General features: G+C 39.9%; 1 protein-coding gene across 1 annotated transcript in view; it reads left to right on the top strand.

Annotated features, from left to right (window-relative positions):
• The window catches only part of SPATA7 (spermatogenesis associated 7), a 38,679-nt gene extending 15,158 nt beyond the window's left edge, over positions 1-23,521 (top strand). The window contains 9 exon segments of the mRNA XM_020890586.2: positions 995-1,122; positions 10,861-11,327; positions 13,720-13,786; positions 15,767-15,882; positions 17,900-17,953; positions 19,516-19,593; positions 22,501-22,558; positions 22,811-23,055; positions 23,057-23,521. Of these exon segments, the coding sequence (XP_020746245.2) occupies positions 995-1,122; positions 10,861-11,327; positions 13,720-13,786; positions 15,767-15,882; positions 17,900-17,953; positions 19,516-19,593; positions 22,501-22,558; positions 22,811-23,055; positions 23,057-23,372 (1,529 nt within the window). The 3' untranslated portion in view covers positions 23,373-23,521.
• The last annotated feature ends 2,831 nt before the right edge of the window (positions 23,522-26,352 follow it).

A 26,352-nucleotide genomic window follows, 5' to 3' on the forward strand; every position in this document is an offset into this window, starting at 1 on the left:
TTGTCCCATTTTTTCCCCCAAATCAGGGTCATTTGAAACTTGAAATTATCTTGCCCATCAAGTTGAGATACATTCCAATTAAAAAGCATATGTTAAATTTAAAATTTTACATGAAAATACAAGTCATTTAATTTATGGTTAGCCTTCTTAAATTTTTTATTTTTGGCTGCACTGGGTCTTCATTGCTTTGTGCAGACTTTCTTTAGTTGCAGCGAACAGAGGCTACTCTTCGTTGCTGAGCGCAGGCTTCTCTTGTAGATCCCAGGCTCTAAGCCCGTGGGCTTCAGTGGGTGTGGCTCACGGGCTCAGTAGCTACAGCTTGCGGGCTCTAGAGCACAGGCTCAGTAGCTCTGTGATGGAATCCTCCCGGACCAGGGCTCGAGCCCACGTCCCCTGTACTGGCAGGCTGATCATTATCCACGGTGCCACCAAGAAGGTCCCGCGCCTTCTTTTTAATTCTGAAACTGGACTGGCTTTCATTTTGCTGTTTTCAGTCTTTGAAAATGACTCAGTACCTGACTTAAAGCACACTAAAATGTGAAACCACTTTTTTGGTTTGTATTTTCAAATGAATAGCAGTTAAGAAAAATGGAAGTCAGTTATCCTAATTAAAAATAATATTTTAAAATTTAGTGTCATTTTTTGTCATATAAAACTTAAACTTTTATAGCATATGATGGTATTGACAATAATATTTCATTTGTAGGGGAGTATATGAATTAATTCAAACTCTGCATTTCTAACCTTTGTATCTCTATATCTTCCAGCAGTTGTTCCCTTGAGCCCTTAGGCTTAATCAGTTTGTCATATCTTGTTTGTGCTCTTTAAATAGTTAATCCATTTGAAGTTTCAGAAAACCATGTGGATTTTTATTTACATATCAGTAGTGTAAACATTTTTAGCAAGAAAAAAAGTACTCTTTCTTAGTTTTCAATCATCAGAAAATTAATTTTTCTATTTTACTCTGTATTTCAAAAGAATTTTTTCCCCTCAGATGCAGACCAACAACGAAGAGAGAAACTCAAAAAGGAATTAGCAAGGTGTGGAAGGGAGTTGAAATTTACTAAGATTACAGTGCATTCTAAAAGTCATTGCAAATCGTTACTTAACACTCTACAAAAGGTAAGATAGTATTTTTACCTTTTCAAAGTAAATGTTCTAAGATACTTCACTGATGGTACAACCTGAGTTTTTGATGATGTTTACTATAGGTCAGAATTGGTAACCTTTCCTGTGAACAGTCAGATAGTAAATAGTTTAGGCTTTCCAGGCTACACAGTCTCTGTGGCAACTGTTGTGCCCCTAGAAAGCAGCTGTAGACAGTACTGGAATGAGTGGATGTTGCTTTGTTCAGTAAACCTTTATTCACAGAAAAAGATGGTGGGCCAGATTTGATCTGTAGGGGGTATAGTTTGCTGACCACTGCTTTAGGTTTTTTGGGATACCCTTTATCATCTGATTAAGGAAGCTCTTTTCAGTTCCTCACTGCTTAGAGAATTTTCTTCCTTTCTCATGAATATATGTTAATTTTATCAGATGCTTTTTCTGCATTTTTTGAAATGATGGTACAGTTTTTCTTTTTAATGTATTTCAAATATAGTGAATTAAAATTGAGTTTCTAATGTTAAATCAATTTTGCATCCCTAGTATAAATACAGCTTTGTCATGATATATTACCTTTTTTAACACATTACTAAATACAGTTGCTAGCATTTTGTTTAGGATTTTAGCATCTGTGTCCATTATTGATACTGACCTGTCATTTTCCCTTTTTCTACTGTGTCAGGTTTTGCTAGCCTCCTAAAATAAACTGGGTGCTACTTCCTCTTTTTCCATGCTCTAGAGTAGTTTATGTAAGTTTGTAATTAATTTGTTCCTTGAATTTGATGTATTCCAACATTAAAATTATTTGGGCTTAGAGTTTTCTTTGTGAGATTTTTTTGACTGATGCAATTTTTGAAATCATCATAGAACTATTTTCATAAGTTGTACATATGGAGAAAGTTGTCCATTTCATCTAACTTTTCAAATTCTTGGCGTAGTCTTGTTCATAATCTCTTAAATCATCATAATCTCTCAAATATGTATTACTTCTTGTTATCTTAATATTGCTTATTTATGCCTTCTTTCTTCCTTTCTTTATTATTCTCACCAGAGATTTGTCAGTATTATTAACCTTTTTAAGGGCATATTTTTAACTCTGTTGATCCTTCGATAATTTGCTTTCTAGTTCAGTAATGTAAATGCTTATCCTTCTTCTCCTCCTGGCTTTCATTGAGTTTGTGTTGCAGTATTTTTCTGCATTTGTTCAGCTTATTTTCAGCCTCACTTTTATAGTGTAAACATTTTAAGGCTGTGTGTTTTTCTCCAAGTACTACTTCAGCTGCACTCCTCAAGTTTTGATATGTGGTATTTTTATTGCAGTTTAATTCAAAGCATTTTATAGTTTCCATTATAATTTTTTCTTTAACTCGTTGTCTTTTAGAAGTATTCCTTAATCTCTATGTCTGTTTTTTCTCCTGGTTTTCTCTTTGCTACAGATTGCTAGCCTAATTATATGTTGATCACGGAACATCTGTGTGATACTCATTTCTTGAAATCTGTTGAGACTTGTTTTATGTCCCAATAGGTGGAGAGGTTTTTTTTTTTTAATGCACTATCATTATGTGTTTGAAAAGAAAATATGTTTTATAGCTCTGTGCAGTGTTTAATATATAGTATATTTATTAGATTAAGTTTATATACTTTAGATGTTCAAATCTTATTTTTTTTTTGGTCTGACTAGTCTGTTATGATTATGTATTTAGGTATTTCTCAAAAAATTAGCACTAGCAATTTTTGTTTTACATATTTTCAGTCTGTATAATTACATACAGACAGACTTGTTCTTGTTTAGTTGCTAAATCATGTCGGACTCTTGCAGAACCATAGACTGTAGCCCAGCAGGCTCGTTCTCTCCATGCGTTTCCCAGGGAAGAACACTGGAGCAGGTTGCCGTTTCCCATCCAGGGCATCTCCCCAACCCAGGGATCGAACCCGTGTCTTCTGCATCGGCAGGCAGGCTCTGTACCACTGAGCCACCAGGGGAGCCTGCATAGAGACCTGATGATATATTTTCTTGGTCAATCAGACCTGCTGTCGCTATGCTTTGAATTTATTTACCTTGATGCTTTCAATGTTAATATTGAAGTGTTTTCTGATAGTAATATAGTTAAACTAGCCTTCATTTCATTGGTATTTCTTTGTATATCTTCCTCCATTTTTTAATCCTAACAGTCTAGGTGGGTCAGATTATTCACTGATAATTTGTGTTCTTTAAAGTGATGTGCTTCATATATTTTTATTTCTTCCTTCTTATTATGTTGTGTGCTTTCTGTTTGACCCGTGATAGTAGGCAGAATTCTGAGCCCCACAGTGACGCCTGCCTTTAAACAATCCCCTCTTCTTGCATGTAGACAAGACCTGTAACTTGCTTCTAACCCATGGCATGTGGCAGAGGTGATGGGCTGTCACTACCATAGTTGTTAATGGCAAAGTGAAGCGAATTTCCCCCGTGACTGAGAGAAAGAGAAAATGGGTTGGGAATAATTTCTATAGTGGTTGCTGTTCCCCTCTCCTAGCCGTGTCAAAGAAACACGAGAAAGGGGCTCTTTCAGAGCTCCTCCCTGAGAGCTTTTGGTGTGGTTCCTAGAGGAAAAGGCTGGCAAGCAGGTACAGACTCCCCAAGTCTCAGAGGCTTCATACACCTACACAAGTCTACACTCAGTCTTAGCAATTAGCTGAAGATGTCTAGCAGAAGCTTACCAGCTTGTGTGCCATTCAGCAGCTTCCATCGCAGGTAAGCACTTGCTCTGGTCCTGTTTCTCCCTGCGGGCGCCTACTCACCCTAAAATTCAGGCTAGTTGTTTGCTCTGTGACCTTGTTTCTCTCATTAGTTCAAGAAAAATTATTAATTTGCAAGGTGTCCAGCTTTTTTCTTGTTGAAACAGTGAGAGCTATGTTTTTACCATTTCTCAGCTGAAACTGGAAATCTTTGTGTGTATAGGACAGTCTCTTTAAACTTTTTAATTTTGAAGATTTTAGCATCTGTAAAGACAGTGGTATAGTGAACCCACATGTTTTTGTCCCCCAAGTGCAGCCATGATCAGTTCAGGGCCAGACTTACTTCACATATAGCCTCATTCACTGCCTCCCTCCCAGATTATTTTTATGCAAATGCCAGATATATATATTTTTTTATCTGTAAATATTTCTATATGTATCTGAAAGACCACCATACCATTATTGTGCCTTTAAATTAATAATTCCTTGATATCATCAAATAGCCACTGTTCAGATTTCCCTATTGTCTCTTTCTTTTTAGTTTGTTAGAATTGGCATCTAAGTAATTTCAACTAATTGATAGATTTCTTTTCATCTCTCTTCCTCTCATCTTTTTATCCCACTGCAGTTTAGGTGTTGGGAAAAACCGAGTCATTTGTCTTGGTTTACGGTTTCTGTGGACCATCTGGGTATTGCAGATTTAGGCTGCAGTCTTGTGTGGAAGCAGCATATGATTTCAGTGTTGAGATGGGCAAGTTTGCTTGCACGTCACTGCTTGGGGTAGCTGTTGAGAGGATCCCAGCTTTGTGAGCGTGTTCTCCTAGACGGTCTGGATGAGGCCCTGGGCTTTGTTTCCTGTCCCCTAGTAGCAGCATCGCCATGGTAAAAGCCACTGTCACAGCTGCCCTTCCTAGGCACCGAGTGGCATTTTTTTAACTCCAGCTCTTGGCATTGTACGTGAGGGTGTGACATGTCAGCAGGCAGGGGGAGTGAGTAAGAGCACTTGTAAATTAGTGGTGAACCTGGGTCCTTTTTACGTGAGGAGTGTGGGGGAATCAGAGACCAGCTCTTAGTTGGGAAGTTATGTCATCGTACTAACTCATTATGTGACAGTTTGCGGTATAGGGAGGGCTTCCCTAGGGCTCAAATAGTAAAGAATCTGCCTGCAATGCAGGAAGCCCAGGTTCAGTCCCTGGGTTGGGAAGATGCCCTGGAGAAAGGCACGGCTACCCACTCCAGGGTTCTTGCCTGGAGAATCCCATGGACGGAGGAGCTGGCGGGCTGCAAAGAGTTGGACATGACTGAGCGACTTTCACTCACTGCAGTGTGGGGAAGAAATGATTAAGACATGGTACGTAAGACAGCAGAAGGAGCACAAGGAAGGTAAAGTAGAATCCCAGGACTTGGTGACTGACTCGATGAAAAGCACGAGGCAGGAATTACAGAGTTCCCAGGTTTCTGGATTGGGCAGTGGGGAGGATGGTGATCATTCACTGGACAAAGTGCAGGGGTTTTTTTTTTTTTTTTGGACAGGGGGGTGGGGGAGGCAGGTAATACAAAGTATGAGTTTACCTGTTTGGACCTGCTTGATTGGAGATGCCTTTGGAACATCTAATATATTCAGTAGAAAGTTGGACAGAAGTATCTGTGTCAAGAAAGAGGTGTGGGCTGAAAACAGATTTGGGCGACATCAGGAAAGCTGTAACTACGGTGAAGAGCCCCCAAGGCTGTTACACTGATAGGAAGGACCAGAAACAGAGCTGCTTCCTTTAGAGCAGACCTACTCTACCCTGTGCCATCTGGGGGCATGGGCATCAGTGTTTGACTCGTGTGTACTTTCACTTTTACTGACTATTTTTAAATTGAAAATTTTAAATGCATTTCTGTTATCTAGCATTTTGAATATCAATTGATAATTATATTTTGAGGTAAGACTGGGACTTGTTGAAAACAAAATATATAATTAAGTCTGTAAATGTAGGACTTTTTCATTCATTTTTCCTTTAGTCATTGTAACCCTATAACTTTTTTTCTCTAAGTTGGGAAGTTATGTCATCATACTGACTCATTATGTGACAGTTTGCGTATTATTCTTTTCATTATTCTTTTATATAGGAATATTTTTTACTCCATTTAGACTTCATAGTAATTTGCAGTTCACTTACATTTTTATAAAACTTGATAAATGTTTAGGTACATTTAAATTAAAATTATCATTTGAGGCATAATATTTTGATAATTGGATGGGTTTTATGGGTAACAGATGCCTGTGGTTATAATCTGCATTTACTGGAAAGTTTGCTACAATTAAAAAGAAAGTGGTAACTTTAGCCTGTGGACATACTAGCTGTTTATATACATGAGATCAAGTAATCAAAAACCTTTTCTTTAATTTCCCACACTCTTAATATGGGCTACTTTTTTTCTCTCACATTTTGACTCACATGCTGTCACCTCAGACACTTCAGTCTGCACCCTGTACCCTACACACAGATATTCACCATTCATTCACATCACTGGTGTAGCACATACTATGTGCTGTTAAGATTAGTTGAATATATGAATGTGATTATGTTCTTAAATAAATGTATTTTAAAAGCACTATAAAACAACAAAAATGAGAAGCTCTCAGTTTGTCTTATAAAGTACAATTTGAAGCTTTTTGCAAAATAAATGCAATCAAATTCTTAAATAAATTGTACCCATCCTGTTCCACACTAGAATTGGTTCCTTAACTGTTTTAAAACTGTTTTACAGTTGGAAAATGTCTGTATACCATTTTTTTCTGACATTATCCCTGAAAAAGATTGTTTTAATACACAGTTGTTCTGTGATTATAAAATTGGATAGGTATTCTTGACATAAAAACATGTTTCTGTAAACTTTCAATGATTATCACTTTATATAAATTCTTAAATCACAGAAACAGTTTATAACAAATTGCAGTAAACTAGAAAGTGACAGTGGTCAGATTATCACCAGAATTTTTTCCCATTGACATATAATTGATGAGTCCTTTTCTGATTTTAAAACTTTACAGTGATTTGCTATTTTAATTTTGGTGAATTTACCAGTGTGTTGCACATTTTCTGTGAAAATTATATCCAAACTTTCTGCTAAAAATTCTATAATCTGAAAAAAGCAGATTGATAATAGTTGATTTTACACTGTGTTCTACTGGTTTCCAAGAAAAGACAAGGTAGGATACATGGTAGAGATTATAAGATATAAAGATACAGAAAAGTTTCATGCCTTCAGTTGATTCAAGAGCAATTTTCTCAGTCCATTTCAGGCACATGAGAGTATATTTCTATCTTTAAAGACTTAAGTGTTTGTTTGTTTATTAAAAAGCCATTACTGATAAGAATTTTCTTATAGACAGTCTGATGCTTTATGCATCTCTGCCTGCTATGATCTCATTTTGTACTGTTCCCCAAGTGTAAATAATTCCTGTGATTATTATTTAATAGCCCTAAAAGACTTTTCAGATCGAACTATAAATTGCTTTCCAGGGATTCAGACTCCTCTGATATGTAAGCTGCAGTGTGAACCTAGTTTGGTAACACTTTTTACAACTACATATTAAAGTCATTAACTTAAATAGTGCCCTAGTAACTCACAATTTAATGCCAGAATACTTTGTTGCTTTGAGTCATTTTGCCTTATATTTGGATAGAGTTAGAAAGAACTTGGAAAGGAAATAGGTAGATTTGCCCTATTTTAGCTGTAATCACAATATCCAGTTATCTGCAGTTTACTTACGAGGCAGATCAATACTTGAGTTAGCTGACTTGTTCACTACCATGAAAGGAGTTGAAATCAGTTTAAGATTCCTGAAGGTATAAAAAATGAATAATTTTCAAACGAGTCTGTAAAATAGTATGATACAGTGCGACGAGCTCAAATCTGTGAGACCCCGCACCTCGGTTTCTTCACCTGTGAAGCAGAGGTAATAATTGTGCCACCACCCAGAAGTTGATGCAGCGATTAAATGAGTTGTGTATGTAAATTAACTGGAGCAGAGTCTTGCACATGGTTTGTGCTCCGTACGTAGTAGTAACGTGACGGAAGGTATTGCTCCTCTTACTTCTGCTCACGAGCAGTAACAGTGTCTTGTGCATTGAAAGCGCTCTGCTCCTCCTCATTCAGCGTACCTTCCTCTTATTTTCCTCCTCATGAGCTTGTAGGACAGATACAACTGGATAAATCCTAGCCCTTTCTCACCTCCGTTTAACTTCCATGTAACTTCCCCTGTCCATTTAATGAAGCGTCTCAGAGTGCTGTTAAAGGTGCACAGGTGCCCATACCGTCTGGATTTACAGACAAGACTTCTTGGGCAATTTGTCTGTAAAAGAATAAAATGTTACCAATGCTCTTAAGCCTTACGAATCCACAGTAGAAATAGTTCTTCCAAAGTTAAAGCATGCATATATACCATGTAATACTACTGAGCCATAAAAAAATGAAATAATGCCATTTGCAGCAACAAAGATGGAGTGAGAAGTAAGTTAGAAAGAGAAAGACAAATACCATCAGTTCAGTTCAGTTCAGTCGTGTCCAGCTTTTTTCAACCCCATGGACTGAAGCACGCCAGGCTTCCCTGTCCCTCACCAACTCCCAGAGCATGCTCGAACTCAAGTCCATCGAGTCAGATACCATCCAACCATCTCATCCTCTGTCGTCCCCTTCTCCTCCTGCCTTCAGTCTTTCCCAGCACCAGGGTCTTTTACAGTGAGTCACTTCTTCACATCAGGTGGCCAAAGGATTGGAGTTTCAGCTTCAGCATCAGTCTTTCCAAAGAATAATCAAGACTGGTTTCCTTTAGGATTGACTGGTTGGATCTCCATGCAGTCCAGTGGACTCTAAAGAGTCTTTCTTCTCCAACACCACAGTTTAAAAGCATCAATTCTTCAGTGCTCAGCTTTCTTTATAGTCCAACTCTCACCTCTGTACATGACTACTGTAAAAACCATAGCTTTGACTAGACAGACCTTTGTTGGCAAAGTAATGTCTCTGCTTTTTAATATGCTGTCTGGGTTGGTCATAGCTTTTCTTCCAAGGAACAGGCGTTTTTTAATTTCATGGCTGCAGTCACCATCTGCAGTGATTTTGGAGCCCAAGAATAGAAAGTCACTCACTGTTTGCATCGTTTCCCCATCTATTTGCCATGAAGTGATGGGACCAGATGCCATGATCTTAGTTGTGTTTTTAAGCCAACTTCTTCACTCTCCTCTTTCAGTTTCATCAAGAGGCTCTTTAGTTCTTCTTCACTTTCTGCCATAAGGTTGGTGTCATCTGAGTATCTGAGGTTATTGATATTTCTCCCGGCAATCATGATTCCACCTTGTGCTTCATCCAGCCCAGCCTGGCATTTCTCATGATATACTCTGCATGTAAGTTAAATAAGCAGGGTGACAATATACAGCCCTGACGTACTCCTTTCCCTTTTTGGAACCAGTCTGTTGTTCCGTGTCCAGTTCTAACTTGCTTCTTGACCTGAATATAGATTTCTCAGGAGGCAGGTCAGGTGGTCTGGTATTCCCATCTCTTTTAAGAATTTCCCACAGTCTGTTGTGATCCACACAAAGGCTTTGGCTTAGTAGTAAAGTAGATGCTTCTCTGGAACTCTCTTGCTTTTTTGATGATCCAACAGATGTTGGCAATTTGATCTCTGGTTCCTCTGCCTTTTCTAAATCCAGCTTGAACATCTGGAAGTTCTCGACTCACATACTGTTGAAGCCTGGCTTGGAGAATTTTGAGCATTACTTTGCTAGCATGTGAGATGAGTGCAATTGTGCAGTAATCTGAATATTCTTTGGCATTGCCTTTCTTTGGGATTTGAATGAAAACTGACCTTTTCGAGTCCTGTGGCCACTGCTGAGTTTTCCAGATTTGCTGGCATATTGAGTGCAGCACTTTCACAGCATCATCTTTTAGGATTTTGAATACCATAAGATATCACTTACACGTGGAATCTAAAATATGGTACAAATGAACCTGTCTGTGAAACAGAAACGAGACTCACAGATATAAAGAACAGACGTGTGGTTCCCGAGGCGGAGGGCAGGTGGGGGGGGAGATGAACTCGGACTTTGGGGTGAGCAGATAGAAGCTGTTCCATACAGAATGAGTAAACAAAAGGGTCTACTGTATCGGGGAAGGGAACTACACTCACTATCCTGTGATAAACCTTCATGGAAAAAAATATAAAAAAGTATGTGTATATAGCCGAGTCAGTTACTATACATCAGAAATTAACACAATATTGTGAATCAACTCTACTTCAATTAAAAATTTTTTTGTTAAGTTAAACCAGAAAGAAAGAAAAGCAGGCCAAAATGCCTTCCCTTTCAAAGCTTTTCCCCCTCATGGGAAGTTGAGAAAGAAACATATATGAACTTTTTCTGGCATAAATCTTTCTTAATTGTGTTTAAAATATCCATTACTTGAACCAGAGCTCCATACATTGTGAGAAGTACCTTTTCATCCCTTCAAAGCATTTAAGTCACAGAGGAGCTGCTGGCACTGAAGATGACCCTGATGACAAGGCAGGGAGGGGCAGATGTTGCCTCCAGCTGTGGTTGAGAGCGTTAGTGCTCAGAGTTGATTTAGAAACTCAGGTAAAACTGAGGAGAGGGCTGCAGAAGCTGAGACGGTTGGACCAGCCCGATGGATGTGAGCTGGAGTGGAGGACGGGGAGCCAGGCGCGCTGCAGTCCATGGGGTCACAGAGAGTCGGACACGGCTGAGCGGCCGAAGGACTGCCGCCTCAGGACGCGAGTTCGAGTCCGCAAATGTTGGTAACCACTTTTTAGTTTCAGAAAGAAAAATGATTGCTGTTACTTAGGTTTAGAATGATATTTTTATATATAAATAATTAAAAATGAATATCACTTCATGTACGAATTTTCAGGAACATAGGCATTATATTTGCAGGACATAGCCCTGAGGCTCTGCATTTTTTGATGTGTAATCAGGAGATCCCCAATTATCTGAATTTGTAAATGTGATTGATCACTGTTAAACCAAATGTTCTTAGCCTTCAGGAGAACCACAGAATGAAAACGGCTTAATAATCGAAGAAGTGAATGAATTTCCATCTTTTACACGGTCACCAGTAACTTCTTCCGAGAGACTAAGTCTACCTAAGTCTCAGAAGGTCCTCACAGATTGTACTGAGAACTCCAGCGGCTCCATGTCCAGCATGGATTACGCTGCCTCTGGGTCCAAGAAACCGTCCTCTGGAACCTCCTACGGCAGAGGGCCCAGGGGCACATTCCCCGGTTCCCAGAAGTTTCAGTTAGTAATTTCAAAAGCACCCAATGGGGACCTTTTGGACAAACATTCTGAACACTTTTCTAACAGACATTTGCCATTCACCCCACGCACTTTAAAAACAGAAGCCAAATCTTTCCTGTCACAGTATCGATATTACACACCTGCCAGAAGAAAAAAGAATTGTACCGATCGGCGGATAGAAGCTGAAACTCAGACTGAATTAAGCAGGTATCACACAGTAAACTGTAATAGATCCTCTAAGATGTGGTAGAAATTAAATAATATTCCTTACGTTTTACCATGTGCCTGCTGTGCCAGGCCCCACGGTTAATGTAGTGTTTCCTTCTGCGTGAATCTTAGAACTCTCAGAGTGATTGTTAAAAAGGTAAATAGCTGTCAAACTTGTCACGCTCTTTATAAACATGAATGTTACGTATTTCAATTCATTGTTTCAGACGTGGTACTAGAACTTTTTGTGTGTTTTTAAATATACTTCCAGAGAATCCTTAAAATATGTCATCAAACAGCATTTGTGTAAATATATTCATTGATTTATGTTAGAAATGGCAAAACAGTGGACTACGTGAGGGGAGAAAAAGCCGTTGTCTAACTACCCCTGTGTCCCTTGCCTGCCGGCACTCAGCAGCAGGTCCTCAGGTGTAATGTAGATAATTGGGATAATTTCGGGAAATTAAATGTAATTTGCCTTGGTAATATTTTCATATACAGTAGTACCTGGCACACAATGAATATTCATTAAAAGTTGCCAGATGATTAAAGAAAGAAGCAAATCTTGTTAAGTATTGAGTGTCAGCAGATTGTGATTGTTTTTCCTAGTGTTATATAAATGAATACTTATTTGGTACTAGGTTTTAATTATTTTTAAAAGTAAAAAACAATTTATGACTAGTAACTTTTTGTCTGGGTAAATATAAGAAATATAGCAAGATCAGTCTGTATACATTTAAAGAATTAAGAAATTAAATCTAATGGTAGAATTTTCAAGTGAAGAGGAGATGATGAAAGCAAATGTTAGGTTGCTGCCAAAGTAATTGTGGTTTTAGACCTTGAATTTTAAATCATCATAACTAGGCTCACACACATCTTTATAGATCAAAATAGAAACCGTTGCAATCAACACATTTTTGCCAATGAGAAATAAGTTTGTTTATTCCTATAGCCTAAAAATCCATGCCTCAGGATTCAATGACTTCTTGGAACACATTTTCTGCCTCCTGCTGGCTGTGGAAGATTTTTCCTTGCAAAAAGTTGTTAGGTTGCTTGAAGAAGTGGTAGTCAGTTGGCAAGAGGTCAGATGGACATGGCGACTGAGGCAGAACTTTGTGGCCCAACTCATTCAACTTTCGAAGCATTGGTTGTGCAGCGTGCAGTTGGCATTGTCCCAGAGAAGAACTGCGGTGTGGCAGTTTTCCGTGCAGCTCGTTGATTTGCTGAGCATACTTCTTAGATGTAATGTTTTCGCCGGGACTCAGACCAGCAGCAGACCCCCAGACGGTGACCATGATGGTTTTTTTGGTGCAAATTTGGCTTTGGGAAATGCTTTGGAGCTTCTTCTCTGCCCAACCACTGAGCTGGTCATCTCTGGTGGTTATATAAAATCCACTTTTCGTTGCGCGTCACAGTCCGATTGAGAAATGGCTCACTGTTGTTGTGTAGAATGAGACGACGACGTGGCAAAATGATGTTTCTGATTTGCAGTCAGCTTGTGACGCACCCACTTATCAAGCTTTTTCACCTTTCTAATTTGCTTCACATGCTGAACAGCCATAGGATGGTCGACACTGAGGCCTTCGGCAGCTGCTCGAGCAGCTGTAAGAGAACCAGCTTCAGTGACGGCTCCTAGTTGACACTGTCAGCTTCTGACGGCTGCCACTGCACCCCTCATCCCCGAGGCTCTGTCTCCTTTGCAGAACTCCCTGAAGCGCCACTGCGCTATCACACGCGCTATCAGTTCCTGGGCGAAGTCGCTGTTGATGTTGTGAGCTATCTCCACTGCTTTACAACCCTTTTTGAACTTGAATAAGAAAAATCACTCAAATTTGCTTTTTTGTCCAACAGCACTTCCATAGTGTACATATAAAATAGCAAGTAAAAGTCACAGGCAAAAAAACATAAAGCAAAGTATGTACACTAAAAGGATGTGTAACATGACCACATTTATTTAAGAATGTATTCCAGTATCAAATGGCAAATCTCAACAATGCAAAAACTGAAATTACTTTTGTACCAACCTACTATATTGGGTAGCTAATATATTGGGTTGGCCAAAAGTTTCATTCAAGTTTTCCATACCATCTTAGAGAAAAACCTGAATGAACTTTTTGGCCAACCCAATAACATACTTTTCTGATTATGTTTTTGACAGGTTTTTCAAGATAATAGTTTCCATTTCCCTAGCTCCCTTCTATCCAAGTGAAATCTAGCTGCTATTTGAAAAAAGGAACAAGAGGCATATGTGATCCAAACCGTATCTATTTCCCAGTTGTATCATTAGAAATCTCATGTTTCAAGTTTTTTTTTTTTCCCTAGATAGTAAAGCTTGTTTTCACATTGTTTGTATCTTGAAGGTTTAACAATAATTTCTTTTAAAATATTACAGCTTTAAATCTGATTTTGAGACAGTTGATATCAAGAATGCCACAGATTCAGAAATGAACATAAGACAGGTAATAAACATGAGACCTCTTTGTGTTACACGTTAGAATTATAGCTGCCTTAATTGAATATATGTAGCTCTTTGGACTGTGAAGAATAATCTCTTGGTGACACTTTTTGCATGTGGTATGACCAGTATATAGAAGTATTGCCTATTTACAAATGGCTATAGCTCTCCATGAGTGGCCAGATGGATCCTGCCCTATCTGGTAAGTCATTTGTGGTTTTTTTTTTGTTGTTTGTTTTTGTTTTATTTATTTATTTTTTATTATTATTTTTTTTTATTAGTTGGAGGCTAATTACTTTACATCATTACAGTAGTTTTTGTTATACATTGAAATGAATTAGCCATGGATTTACATGTATTCCCCATCCCAGTCCCCCCTCCCACCTCCCTCTCCACCCGATCCCTCTGGGTCTTCCCAGTGCACCAGGCCCGAGCACTTGTCTCATGTACCCAACCTGGGCTGGTTATCTGTTTCACCCTAGATAATATACATGTTTCAATGCTGTTCTCTTGAAACATCCCACCCTCGCCTTCTTAATGTGTTTTCTAGATGGTTGGTTGGCTGGCTGAATGGATAGATGAATAAAATATCTTAAATTCTTTTTTCTTTCTTAATACCTTAAATTCTTCTCAAAGATGCAGACTCAAATCACTAAAGGAGCCAGAAAAAATTGTGCAAAAGTTTAGTTTCTATGCCTATTTTCTTTTTTTTTTTTTTTTTTGAAGAATTGCCACTGATAATGTATAAAAATAGATGGATGTTACTCTCCTGTGCTTGCTCTTTTTTCTAGATCATAAAAATCTTTTTTAGTGTTTGTATTTTGAATATTTAGCAGTCATTTCTTTTAAACTGTTACAGCTTTAAGTCTGACTTTGAGATAAACTTTTTATTAATCATGCACTTGTTAATCATACACTTGTATCCTAATTTTCAAGTTATTGTTTGTGAAAATGCTTTGTTTATTAAAATCTCAAACAGACTCAGGGATAGAAGAATAAAATAGAAGCGCACTCAGCTTTTCTCCTTCCTTCTGAAAGTGGGTAGAGGATTGTGGGTTTGCATCTCAGCCATTAATAGCTGTGTGACATAGGGTTCTGCCACTTAACGCCCAAGGACAGATCAGTTCCTCTGAGAGCTGAGTTACCACATAGAGCAAATTGTACTTTTAATGTTCAGGATCATTGGAAGGAGTAAGTGTTGCAGGTAAAATACCTAGTCTGACCTGGACTCAGTAAATGATGGCTATGGCTAGCTTGAGATCTAGGAAGAGGGTTACCTCCATAGATAACTAAATAGACTAAAGCAGAAGTTCATTTTTATGACATTGTACTCCAAAGGTTTATCTGTAACCCCGTAAGAAAATGGCATGCTCCCTTACTCTATAATCAATACCACCAGCATCTACTTGAGCATAGGCTGCAGTAGATAGACCAACATTCAAAAGCACTTCTAACACTGTCAGGCACTACACATAGCGTTACGAAGGTCACATCTGATGATGACATGCTTGGCACAGTCTGTGGCCCCTAGTCAGGGTTCCGTGAAAGTAGAAGTTTGTTAATATTGTTCAGAGTGCCAGAGCTGCCGCTGCTTTTACATGTTGGATGACATTTGAAACAGATGGGCTATTTTGAGTTTCTGAATAATAGGATATTTACTCTCAAGTTAACGTAAAACTTGCAGATTTATTTCATTTTGTCTTTATGTGTATATATATGGTATTTAATACCATTTAAAATATTCCTCATTAAAGTATAAGAAATTGTTTTATCTTTAAATAAATTTAAGAAAAAAGTCTTGATTTTATGAAAAATGAATTCTAAAATATCCTTTGTCTTAAAGGCATCAGTTACTTTTTTCTGCTGGGTATCTCCACTCTCTTTCATCAAATATTTTTGGAAATTTGATGCTTTGCTTTAGCTCTTCTATCATAACGTATGTTGGAAGCAAAATAAAGATTCATTCCTCTCATTGCATCTCCAGGCATCTGGCTGTGTGTCGTGTGGAACCAAAGGAGGAATAACCCCTTTACCTTTACAAGGGCATGAGTTATCGTGGGACAGGATTAAAGACGGCGCCCTCCAGTGTTCCTCGTCAAGGTATTTCGGCGCTTTATATCTAACCACTTTCCTGTGTAACAGGCTTCGAGCAGCATGAGTGCTGGTTCATCTGCATGCACTCCAGTCTAGTTTGGAATCATGCAGTTCAGTTTTACTGAGGAAATATTACAAAGTAGGTAGTCACTATAAAAGTTGAGATGAATTCATTTTGCTGATTCCTCACTAAAGGGAAAGGGGACCCTGGCTTTTGTACTGTTTGCCAGCACTGTTCACTGGAGAAAGAATTTTCCCCCAGACAGATCCTGCAGCAACGGTGCTCACCAGTTGACACGGCATAGATAGTACTGGAGGACCTTAGCACTTGAGGACTCATCATCTGTGATTTGAACACTCATCATATGCTTTGTAGAGGAGGCACTGTTTCTTCAAATGATTCATCATGTTTAACAATTATGGAACACGGCCTGTGAATAAAAATGAGAGGTTTTAGGTCGTATAGAAGCTAAAAAATGCCCCTGATAGCTTTAACTGTCAAATGCATTTCCAGTGCCAGAGTTTGGATATGAGGTAAGGTGGCAGAAGGGAAAAAAGGACTCAGAGATCAAGACTGAGACCTCCTAGAGGCTTCCCTCATGGAGCAGTGGTAAAGAATCTGCCTGCCAGTGCAGGAGACACGGGCTCTATCCCTGGTCCGGGAGGACCCTACTGCCAGGGAGCAGCCAAGCCTGCGTGGAGCCGTTGAGCCTGTGCTCTGGAGCCGGAGCCACAGCTCCTGACGCCCGCAGGCCCAGACCCGTGCTCCGCAGCGGGAGAGGCCGCCGCCGCGAGAGGCCTGCGCGCTGCCGCTGGGGCAGCCCTCACTCCTGACAACTAGAGCAAAGCCAGAAACTAGGAAGATAATAAATAAAAAGGAAATGGTTTAAAAAAAAGAATCAACGACATCCTACAGCAAACGGGAAGCAAGCGCACAGTCCCTGAGGGCCCAGGTCTTCCCTTGGGCCTCTCCTTGGGGACAGCTCACCGCCAGGGCTTCCTGGGGGTTGGGGGAGAGGAAGGGGGGTATTGCTAACTGCTCTGTCTAGAAATTCCTGATGCTTTAGCTCTCATCAGTTGAGCCAGTCTGCAATGGATATAAAGAATGACCTCAAGAAAGAGATAAGTCATCTAGTCAGTCAGTTCAGTCGCTCAGTCGTGTCTGACTCTTTGCAACCCCATGGACTGCAGCACGCCAGGCCTCCCTGTCCATCACCAACTCCTGGAGTTTACTCAAATTCATGTCCATCGAGTCAGGGATGCCATCCAACTGTCTCATCCTGTCGTCCCCTTCTCCTGCCTTCAGTCTTTCCCAGCATCAGGGTCTTTCCCAGTGAGTCAGTTCTTCACATTAGGTGGCCGAAGTATTGGAGTTTCAGCTTCAGCATCAGTCCTTCCAATAAATATTCAGGACTGATCTCCTTTAGGATGGACTGGTTGGATCTCCTTGCAGTCCAAGGGACTCTCAGGAGTCTTCTCCAACACCACAGTTCAAGAGCATCAATTCTTTGGCGCTTAGCTTTCTTTAAAAGAAGTAAAGTACTATAATTGAATATACCTGTGAGTAGAAAGCTTGGAATTAACTAATGATAAAACCGAATAATAACAGAATTTATCATAATGACCAGGTTATAGTTTTTTTCCATAGGAAAATGTTTCCAAATGTTTCCAACATCATTTATATTTTAACCTTATTCAAACATTATCCTTTTTACATGGTAAGTTTCATAGTACAATTTTTGAGAGGGTTATGAATTTGTAATTAGAAGACTAATTTAAAACATCTGTCTTTGCTACTTACTAACACATGACCTTAGCAGGTTATTTAGCCTTTCTGCCCCTTGGTGATTTGTTCAGTGAGAACAGTAATATCTTCCCAATATACTTGACAGGGTTATCCTAAAGATTAGATAAAGATAATGAATGTGACAAGTGCTTTGAAATTCTGAAACCTGTTTATTACTAATGTATTACTGTATGCCAATCATTGCTTTGTTCAGATATTCTAATTTTCTCTTTCCAGGGCAGTATGTCAATATTCACTGCAGCCTCCTTCAGGGAGAAAAGCGTATTCTGAGTAAGATCTCTTTGACTGCCTCATTTTGCTTAGTGGAAATGAAGAATTAAGGCTCACAATTTTTTATTAAATAAGTCAAGATTGAACATGAATATTTCTTTACAACCAGCTTTGGGGTTTGGTCATATAGTACACACTAAATTTGAGAGAATTATTAATGATTCTTATTAATATTATTGATAATATTATCCAGAAATATCTGAAATAATTGTTAATCACTTCATTTTTATGTCTAATGGAAATTGGTCCCTAGATTAATAATACTTGCTTATTTTTTATAATTAGTACCCATAATTTTTATAAGTAAAAATAATGAAGATGAGTTTTAGAGAAATGCAGCCTTTTGGTAGCTCAGGATACCATTCTTGAGCTTTTTTAACCTCACCAGTTTTTTTTTTACAGATATTATACTTCTGAGTTTGAAAGTTGTTTTAGTTGGACTGCATTTTTTCAGGGAAAGCAGTCTATTTTTATAGAGTTTCATTTGTTCTCAAATTTGCTGCCTGTGAATTGGTTTGAAGGCATAATTTTTATGCAGTAATCTTCTGCTTGGTATGCTAATTAACTCTTCCCCTTATGTTTACATAGTCAGTAACTAAAGTAGTTTTAGGCTTCCCTGATGGCTAAGTGGTAAAGAATCCACCTGCCCCAGGAGACATGGTTTTGATCCCTGGGATGGGAAGATCTGGAGAAGGAAATGGCAACCCACTCCAGGATTCCTGCCTGGAGAATGCCATGGACAGAGGATCCTGGTGGGCCAGTTGCTGTTTACATTTTCTGTCAATTCACTGATTTTAGCTAATTAAGATCAAACTTGTAATAGTACCCTACTTTTTTTTTTTAGTACCATACTTTTTGTGTAATAGCTACTAAAGTATATAACTCATAATAGAGTATAACAGAGAAATGTACCCAAGTAATTAAAAATTACCACTATATTTATGTACACACATTTTTCCTACTAGAATATTTTTCCTTATCTACAAACTTGTCAAGAAAAAAAAAAATAGTTTTTTCTGCCCAATAAATTTCTCCACCTTGGAACCAGATGCTCTCCTCGGAGCAGGAGAGGATTTTGTCGTCGAGGTTCCTACTTCTCTGGGTGACCTTCCTCTTTCCCTTCTGCCTCACAGAGGGACTCGAGCCTCTGTAGCCGGACCTGGTCAGGAGCCCGAGGACGTTTAAAATGCTCGACAGGAACATGACGTGCCCCCACAGGGTCACCCCGAAGTCACCCTCTTGCCCGTTTCCCTGGTTGTTTTCTGTTTTACTTAATCCCTGCCGCTTTTTAACTGCCTGATCAGCGTTGCAGACATCTATGAAATTTTACTATTAGGGAATACTTTCTCATCTTTAGTAAATATCCTTGCATAATTTGAGAAAGTAGACATATATTTGTTTTATAATGTTCCTCTTGATAATGTGAGATGGAAGTGCGTTTGTAATAGTACAGATATTCCAGTATAAGTACTTAGGCATCCTCTAATTTTCAGCGTAAATAAGCAGTAATTTTTTTTTAATAAGCAGTAACTTTTATGCTGTATATCACTTTGCCTTCACAGTGAAGAAGAACTGTTGTATCTGAGTTTCATTGAAGATGTAACAGATGAAATTTTGAAACTTGGTTTATTTTCAAACAGGTTAGATTTTTTTAATTGTACTGTGGTCATTGAGCTGTACATTAAAAACTTGGTTTGGTGTTAATTTTATTTATTTTCACATATTAGGATATGAAAATTATATTGCTTCCTTAGGGGACCATATTCTTATAATTGATATAAATTATAAAGAACATTTAATTCCTGCTCTCCCAGTTGATCCCTGGTGGCTCAGCTGGTAAAGAATCCGCCTGCACTGTGGGAGACCTGGGTTCGATCCCTGAGTTGGAAAGATCCCCTGGAGGAGGGCATGGCAACCCACTCCAGTCTTCTGGCCTGGAGAAGCCCATGGACAGAAGAGCCTGGTGGGCTACAGTCCATGGGGTCTCAAAGAGTCAGACACGACTGAGCGAGTGACTAAGCACAATTCAGGGCAGGCTCACAGGGGAGATAGAGAAGAGAATAGAGATTTTATTCATCTAAGTACTTCTATATCCCTTAAATACAAAGAGCAGATTGTTAGAGGTGGGGTGCTGGGCATGGGGGAATGGGGCAAAACGGTCGAAGGGAGTCAGAGGTCCAGACCTGCAGTTAAAAACTCATCAGATCATGGGGATATAATGTGCAGCATTGACAACTGTCGTTAACCACACCACATTGTATATTTGAAAGCTGCTAGAAGAATAGATCTTAAAAGTTCTCATTACAAGAAAAAACATTATTCTCTAACCATGTAATGGTGATAGATGGTCACTAGACTTACTGTGATTATTTTGCAGTATATACAAATAACAAATCATTGTTGTATTCCTTAATAAAATGTTGTAGGTCAACTATACCTCAGTTTTTAAAAAGTTATCACAAAGAAAAAGAAATGGTATCCACATTTGAAAGAAAACCATAAAACTGTTTTTATTCATAGATGACATTATCATACATGTAAAAATCCCAACAGAGAAAAGACAAAAATACTATATCTTTTAGTTTATAATAGGCTAGCACACTAAATTTTTGCTGCTGCTTTACAAAATTCCATCATCTCTTTTTACTAACTGAAACTGTCATGAAGATCAGAAGCAGGCTTTTTTTGTTATGACTGTTACTAGTAACAGTGAGGACAAATTTAAGACTAGGTTTGCACACAGCGAGTGAAAGGGGAAGTTTGTAAAACCATCTTGGTACTATTATCTTAAGGAACCTGTTGTCCTGAACCAGCTTGAACTTTATTTAGCTGAAATTCATTTATATAAAACTTTCTGATATGTATCAGAAGACGCTCCTGTATATATGCCACGTGCTTTCCCTGTCATAATAGTATGTCAAGTGCAGACATTTTTAATAAGTTGTTTCTATTTAACAACGTGAATACATACTACTACTGAACTGTAAATTTTTAAATTGGTTAAGATGGTAAATTTTATGTTATATAGTTTTGTTTTTTTACCACCACCAGAACAAAAACACTGCCTCCAACCATAAATCAAAAAAATACAAGAAGCCAAAACAAAGTTGACATGAAAAATACCTATTTATGCTCTTAAATTAAAACTCAAATTTCTCATTTAAATAATAAGGCTTTTTACTGTGACAATTTTTATAGTAGCACAATAAAATGGAATCAACCTGCATATTGAATAGTAAAGGTTCAGTTGAATAAATCTTAGAATGTTTATAATAGTAAGGTCTGTTCAGATATTTTAAATGATGCTGCAGAAGTTAATTTATTGATATATAAAGATGTTCAAAATAATACAACTGATTAGAAAACAGTATAGATATCAAAACAGTATTATGTAATCCCAGTTTTCATAAAGAAATATGTATGCATAGGAAAGTACCCAGTAAACATCAATGATAGTTGTAAAATACAGAATACAGATTTCTTGGGCTTTTAAAAAATTTCAAAATAATTCAGAACAATTAAATCTAAGATTGTCACATAACTTCATTGATAGTAACAAATGGTGACAAATGAGTAGTTTTCAAAAAAACCATTTGATATACTCCTGTGATAGCTAGACAAGGCTGATATAGTTGAAAGAAGGTACCTGAAGCCAGATACATCTGGGTTAAATTCTCTTAATGGCTTGTGACCTCGGGGGGAGAGGAAATCATCATCTTAGACATTCTGTTCTCTCATCTTTAAAATGGGTTTTCTAATACCTTTCTCTGCCAGTACTGGCTTCCCAGGTGCTCGTGGTTAAGAACCCACTTGCCAGTGCAGGAGACACAAGACACAAGGGTTCTATCCCTGGGTTAGCAAGACCCCCTGGAGGAGGGCATGGCAACCCACTCCAGTCTTCTTGCCCAGAGAATCCCGTGGACAGAGGAGCCTGGTGGGCTACAGTCTGTGGGGTTGCAGAGAGTAGGACATGCATTGGTCATGGTTAGAGATAGAATGATTATCGCGTGTCCAGCACAAATGCCTATTACTTCGTGGTACTTAGTAAGTGATAACTTTAACTTATTATGTCGATTTACCGCGAGTGGAATATCTTTTCAAGTATAATTTAGGAAACATTTAAAGTAACACTTTACAAGAGTTTTCTTCCGAGTTTGCTTTTGGAGGGTGGGTGTATGTGACAGGAGGGGAGGTGGGAAGGCTTTCGGTGTTTGTGAGAAAAAAGACACAGAGCTCTTTAGTGGGGGCGGGCTACAGCCTCATGTGAAACAGTTTATTCCACAGAAATGTAAGTGGTGTGCAGTCTCTCGGGAGAGACGCTGACACTGGCATCTGTTAACATAACCTAAACATAGGAGGAGTCATACTAGCTTTCACTTGGAGAGCTTGATAGAACAGAGAAGGATTATAGTGTGTATCTTTGGAAAGAAAAAAGGAAATCTAAAACAGATTTTCCAACCTTTGGTACTGTAGTTATTGCATGACTCTCTGTGTTAAGTTGGTTTTCTGATTTTGAGACCATTAACATTTTTATTTGTCATTTGTAGGTTTCTGGAACAACTGTTTGAGAGACATATAAAACAAAATAAACATCATTTGGAGGAGGTTTGTCTTAACTTCATAAGAAAAATTCTAATACAGAAAGAATTTTCAAGTTTTACCTTACTCTCAGAGAATGCATTAAAAGCAGGCACTTTTTTTCTCTTGCACTTTTTGTGTATGTGGGGAAAGGGGAGATACAGGCAGAATGAGGAAGAACTAGTATTAATCCCACTGAGGTGAGCAGCACTGCAGCAAAAAGAATTCAGCTTTACTAGCCTAATTAATATAATTATTCTTGTATTTTTTTAATTCCAGGAAAAAATGCGCCAGCTGCTACATGTCTTAAAGGTGGACTTAGGCTGCACATCCAAGGAAAACTCAGTAAAGCTAGACGTCATGGATATGTTGCATTTACGTGATGTTGAAAAGGCTGAGAATTCAGAACAAAATGAATATAAAAGTGAACAAGATTTAATCATTCAACAGGAACGCCAGGAATACCAAAAAGCTTTGAATATGTTATTGACTATACCGAAGGAAGAGAATGAGATCGTCTCTTCGAATGAATTTTTTCCTCCCGATCTATAAATCAAAGTATTCAGAAGGGGTTATCATTCAACAGGTGAATGAGGAAACAAATCTTGGAACTTCAGCCTGGGATGAGAAAAATGCAAGCATGTCAGACAGTTTACTAGACCAGGAGACCTCCGTGAGCGTCATCGAAGGCGACAGCGACGCTGAGAAGGCCGAGACGCCCACGGAGCCGTGCTGCCTCAGCACGGAGCTCGTGCCTTCTGCGCAGCTGTGCGGAGCCCGAGACCGGCAGGAGCTGGAAGGACCAGCCCTGAGGATCATGGAAATGAGCGCCGAGGACTGACCTTGGCTGTCTGACCTGCACTAATAAACATTCCAGATGGCCAGTCATTCACTATTCCGTTTACTTTTTTTACTTTTATATGTTAAGAGTTCTGTATTTGTCTTCTATGTTGTATAATAAATTACTATAAATTTAGCAGCTTAAAACAACACACATGTATTATTTATCGAAGTTTCTGTGGATCCAGAGTCCAGGCACAGCTTAGGCGGGTCCTCTCTGCTTTTGGCCTCACACATCTACAAGCCAGGGCTCGGTGGGGCCACGGGGGTAACTTCTGCCTCCAGACTTTGTCAGGTGGTTGGCAGGATGTCTTTCCTTGTAGCTTTCGGTTTGAAGGCTTCGGTTTCCTGTTGGCCGTGCCCACTGGAGGCTGTCCACCGTTCCCTGCTGCGTGGCCCTCTCTGCAGACCGCTCACAGCATGGCCGCCTGCTTCTCTGAGGCTAACGGGAGAATGACGGAGTCTCAGAAAACGGTCATGATGCGGTGCGTCACAGGAGTGACTTCCATCACCTTTGCCATATTCTTTTGGTTAAAACAAGTCACAGGTCCTGCCCACATTAAGAGGCAGGATACAAGGGTGTGAATGCGAGAAAGAATCACCCAGCTCCCCTTGGGGTCTGTGGACCACAGTTTCTGAAGTCCCTTTCCAGGGGAACAGATTTTACCAAGACATAAGTGACTGCAGGCACTGGGGGAAAGGTCGAAAATCTGGAGTAGCTCCTAAAACATGAAGCGTTGTCTGCTGTCATCTTGGGGCTTCCCTGCTGGCTCAGGTGGTAGAGAATCCGCCTGCTATGCAGGAGACCTGGGTTCCACCCCTGGGTCGGGAAGGTCCCCTGGAGGAGGAAGTGGCAGCCCACTCCAGCATTTGTGCCTGGAGAACCCTGTGGACAGAGGAGCCTGGCGGGCTACAGTCTACGGGGTCACAAGAGAGTCAGACACGACTGGGCGACTGAACAACAGTATCTTTCGTTTCTTTCCTCTCACTCTCCTACAGTTTCTAAAGCCTCAAGGCCTTTCTGGTCATCAGTGAGCATGGATGGCCTATTGACTGTCTGAAACGCCAACCCTTCTTGTGCAGATGAACGTCCTACCAGGCCCCGTCTGATACCCTCCTCGTCTGTACACTTCATGAACGGGATCCTTAACTGAATTCAGATACGTCTCAGGAGACTCATCTCTACTTAGGTCTTTTCAACCACTCACAGCCATGGAAATATTTGAGTAACTGTTACAGAACGGTTTCATGCCTGGGCACCATGGAGGATAAAAAGATGAATCAGAATATGGGTGATGACCCAAATGTTGTTCTAGAAATTTAGCAATTTCCTCCAAGTATCTCATTCTTTAATGTAGGCTTTTAGCATTTTTCTGCCCACATGAGTGTTTCCCAAAAGGTGGTGCGTATCACTGGAGGTATTAGACCTGGTTTCTCGTGGTGGGTGGATGACAGTCTCCAGTATGGGAAACTTGAGAACCCAGGCTCAGGGACGGCCTGCAATACAGTCGGGCTGGGTACCCAGCGTCCTAGGCCCCAGGTCACCCTGCCCCCATCTTCCCTTGGCCCTACCAACCGTCTGCTCTCACCTGTGGAGTGCTTATCTTACCCCCAACAACAAAAGACGCAAAGTACAGATCCGGCAACTGGAAAATCTAAACTGTGCCAAGATCTGTCAAACTTCTGAAATAAGGGATTTACTTGGCTTTCGGACTTCTAAATATGCTATGTCTTATCCAAGAAATTAGCCATTTTCTAAATCGTGTAGAGAATAAATTTCAATATTGTAAGCCTAAAAGACTTCATTTGCGTAATTTACTATTAAAAAGATATATATTGAAATAAAGAATTATGTAAAAGCCATTCTTTGAAATACTTACAGCATAAATATATGTTATGCAAAGTATGTACATGGGCTTCCCTTGTGGCTCAGCTGGTAAAGAATCCCCCTGCAATGAGGGAGACCTGGGTTCGATCCCTGGGTTGGGAAGATCCCCTGGAGGAGGGCATGGCAACCCTCTCCAGGATTCTGGCCTGGAGAATTCCATGGACTGTGTAGTCCATGGGGTCACAAAGAGACACGACTGAGCGCCTTTCCCTTCACTTTCAACAGCCCCCGCCCCGCATCCTGCAGCCCTCTTTCACCCTGTCCCCTCTTTCCTGGCGCCCGCCGCGTGTCCCGTCTCCCGTCACTCACACGTGCCCCCTCCGTCCTGTCTGGGGCTCCTCCCCCCAGCCCCAGCCTCACCACCACGGAGCCCGCGCCCCTTGCCCATGTCGGCTCCCGTTTCCCTCCTTGGCTGGAGCTTGCCTGCTGCCTTCCTGCTGCGTCTCCACACTTGGGGCCCCACCCCAGACCCCCTGCCCTGCTCTGACCCCTACCTTCCAACTCTGGGTACAGCTCTTGTCTCTGAGGCCATGGCCCATCCTGACTGTATCGGTTTTAGGGTATTCTGTTGTTGTTATCCCTAGGATTCCCTGTAAGATTTAAAGAGATGAGCTGGTTTAAAGAAACATTAAAAGTGGTTCTCAGATGGCCAAGGTTCTGTAAAGGTGAAGTGGATGGTAAGTCTGGGAAATGCTGGCTTAGTCCCAGATCAGGATATTAATTTCTCTTTCCCTCTGCTTCGCCCACAGCTCATTCTCTGATTTGCAGAATCATTGATGAGTGTTTTGAGCCCAGTTGCTCAGACTTGATCCTTACGAGCTGTGACGTTAAGCTGGTTACTATAACCTTCCTCCTGCTTTCCATGTGCTGAATCGAGTAGTTACAGAGCCTTCATTGCAGGGCTGTAAGAAGTTAAACAGGTTGTTTGAGAAAGACTCACAGGCCGCTACTGTTACTGTAAAACAGATCAACAGACCATGTCACTCCCTTCTTTAAAAAACAAGCCAAACTGAGTTTCCGCTTGCCAACCAGAAAAGGTACAGGCCCCGTTGCGTCTTTCCTCCCAATTCATCTCTCACCAGGCTCGCCCAAG

This window comes from Odocoileus virginianus, chromosome 6, assembly GCF_023699985.2.
Source record: "Odocoileus virginianus isolate 20LAN1187 ecotype Illinois chromosome 6, Ovbor_1.2, whole genome shotgun sequence".
Classification (NCBI taxonomy): Eukaryota; Metazoa; Chordata; class Mammalia; order Artiodactyla; family Cervidae; genus Odocoileus; species Odocoileus virginianus.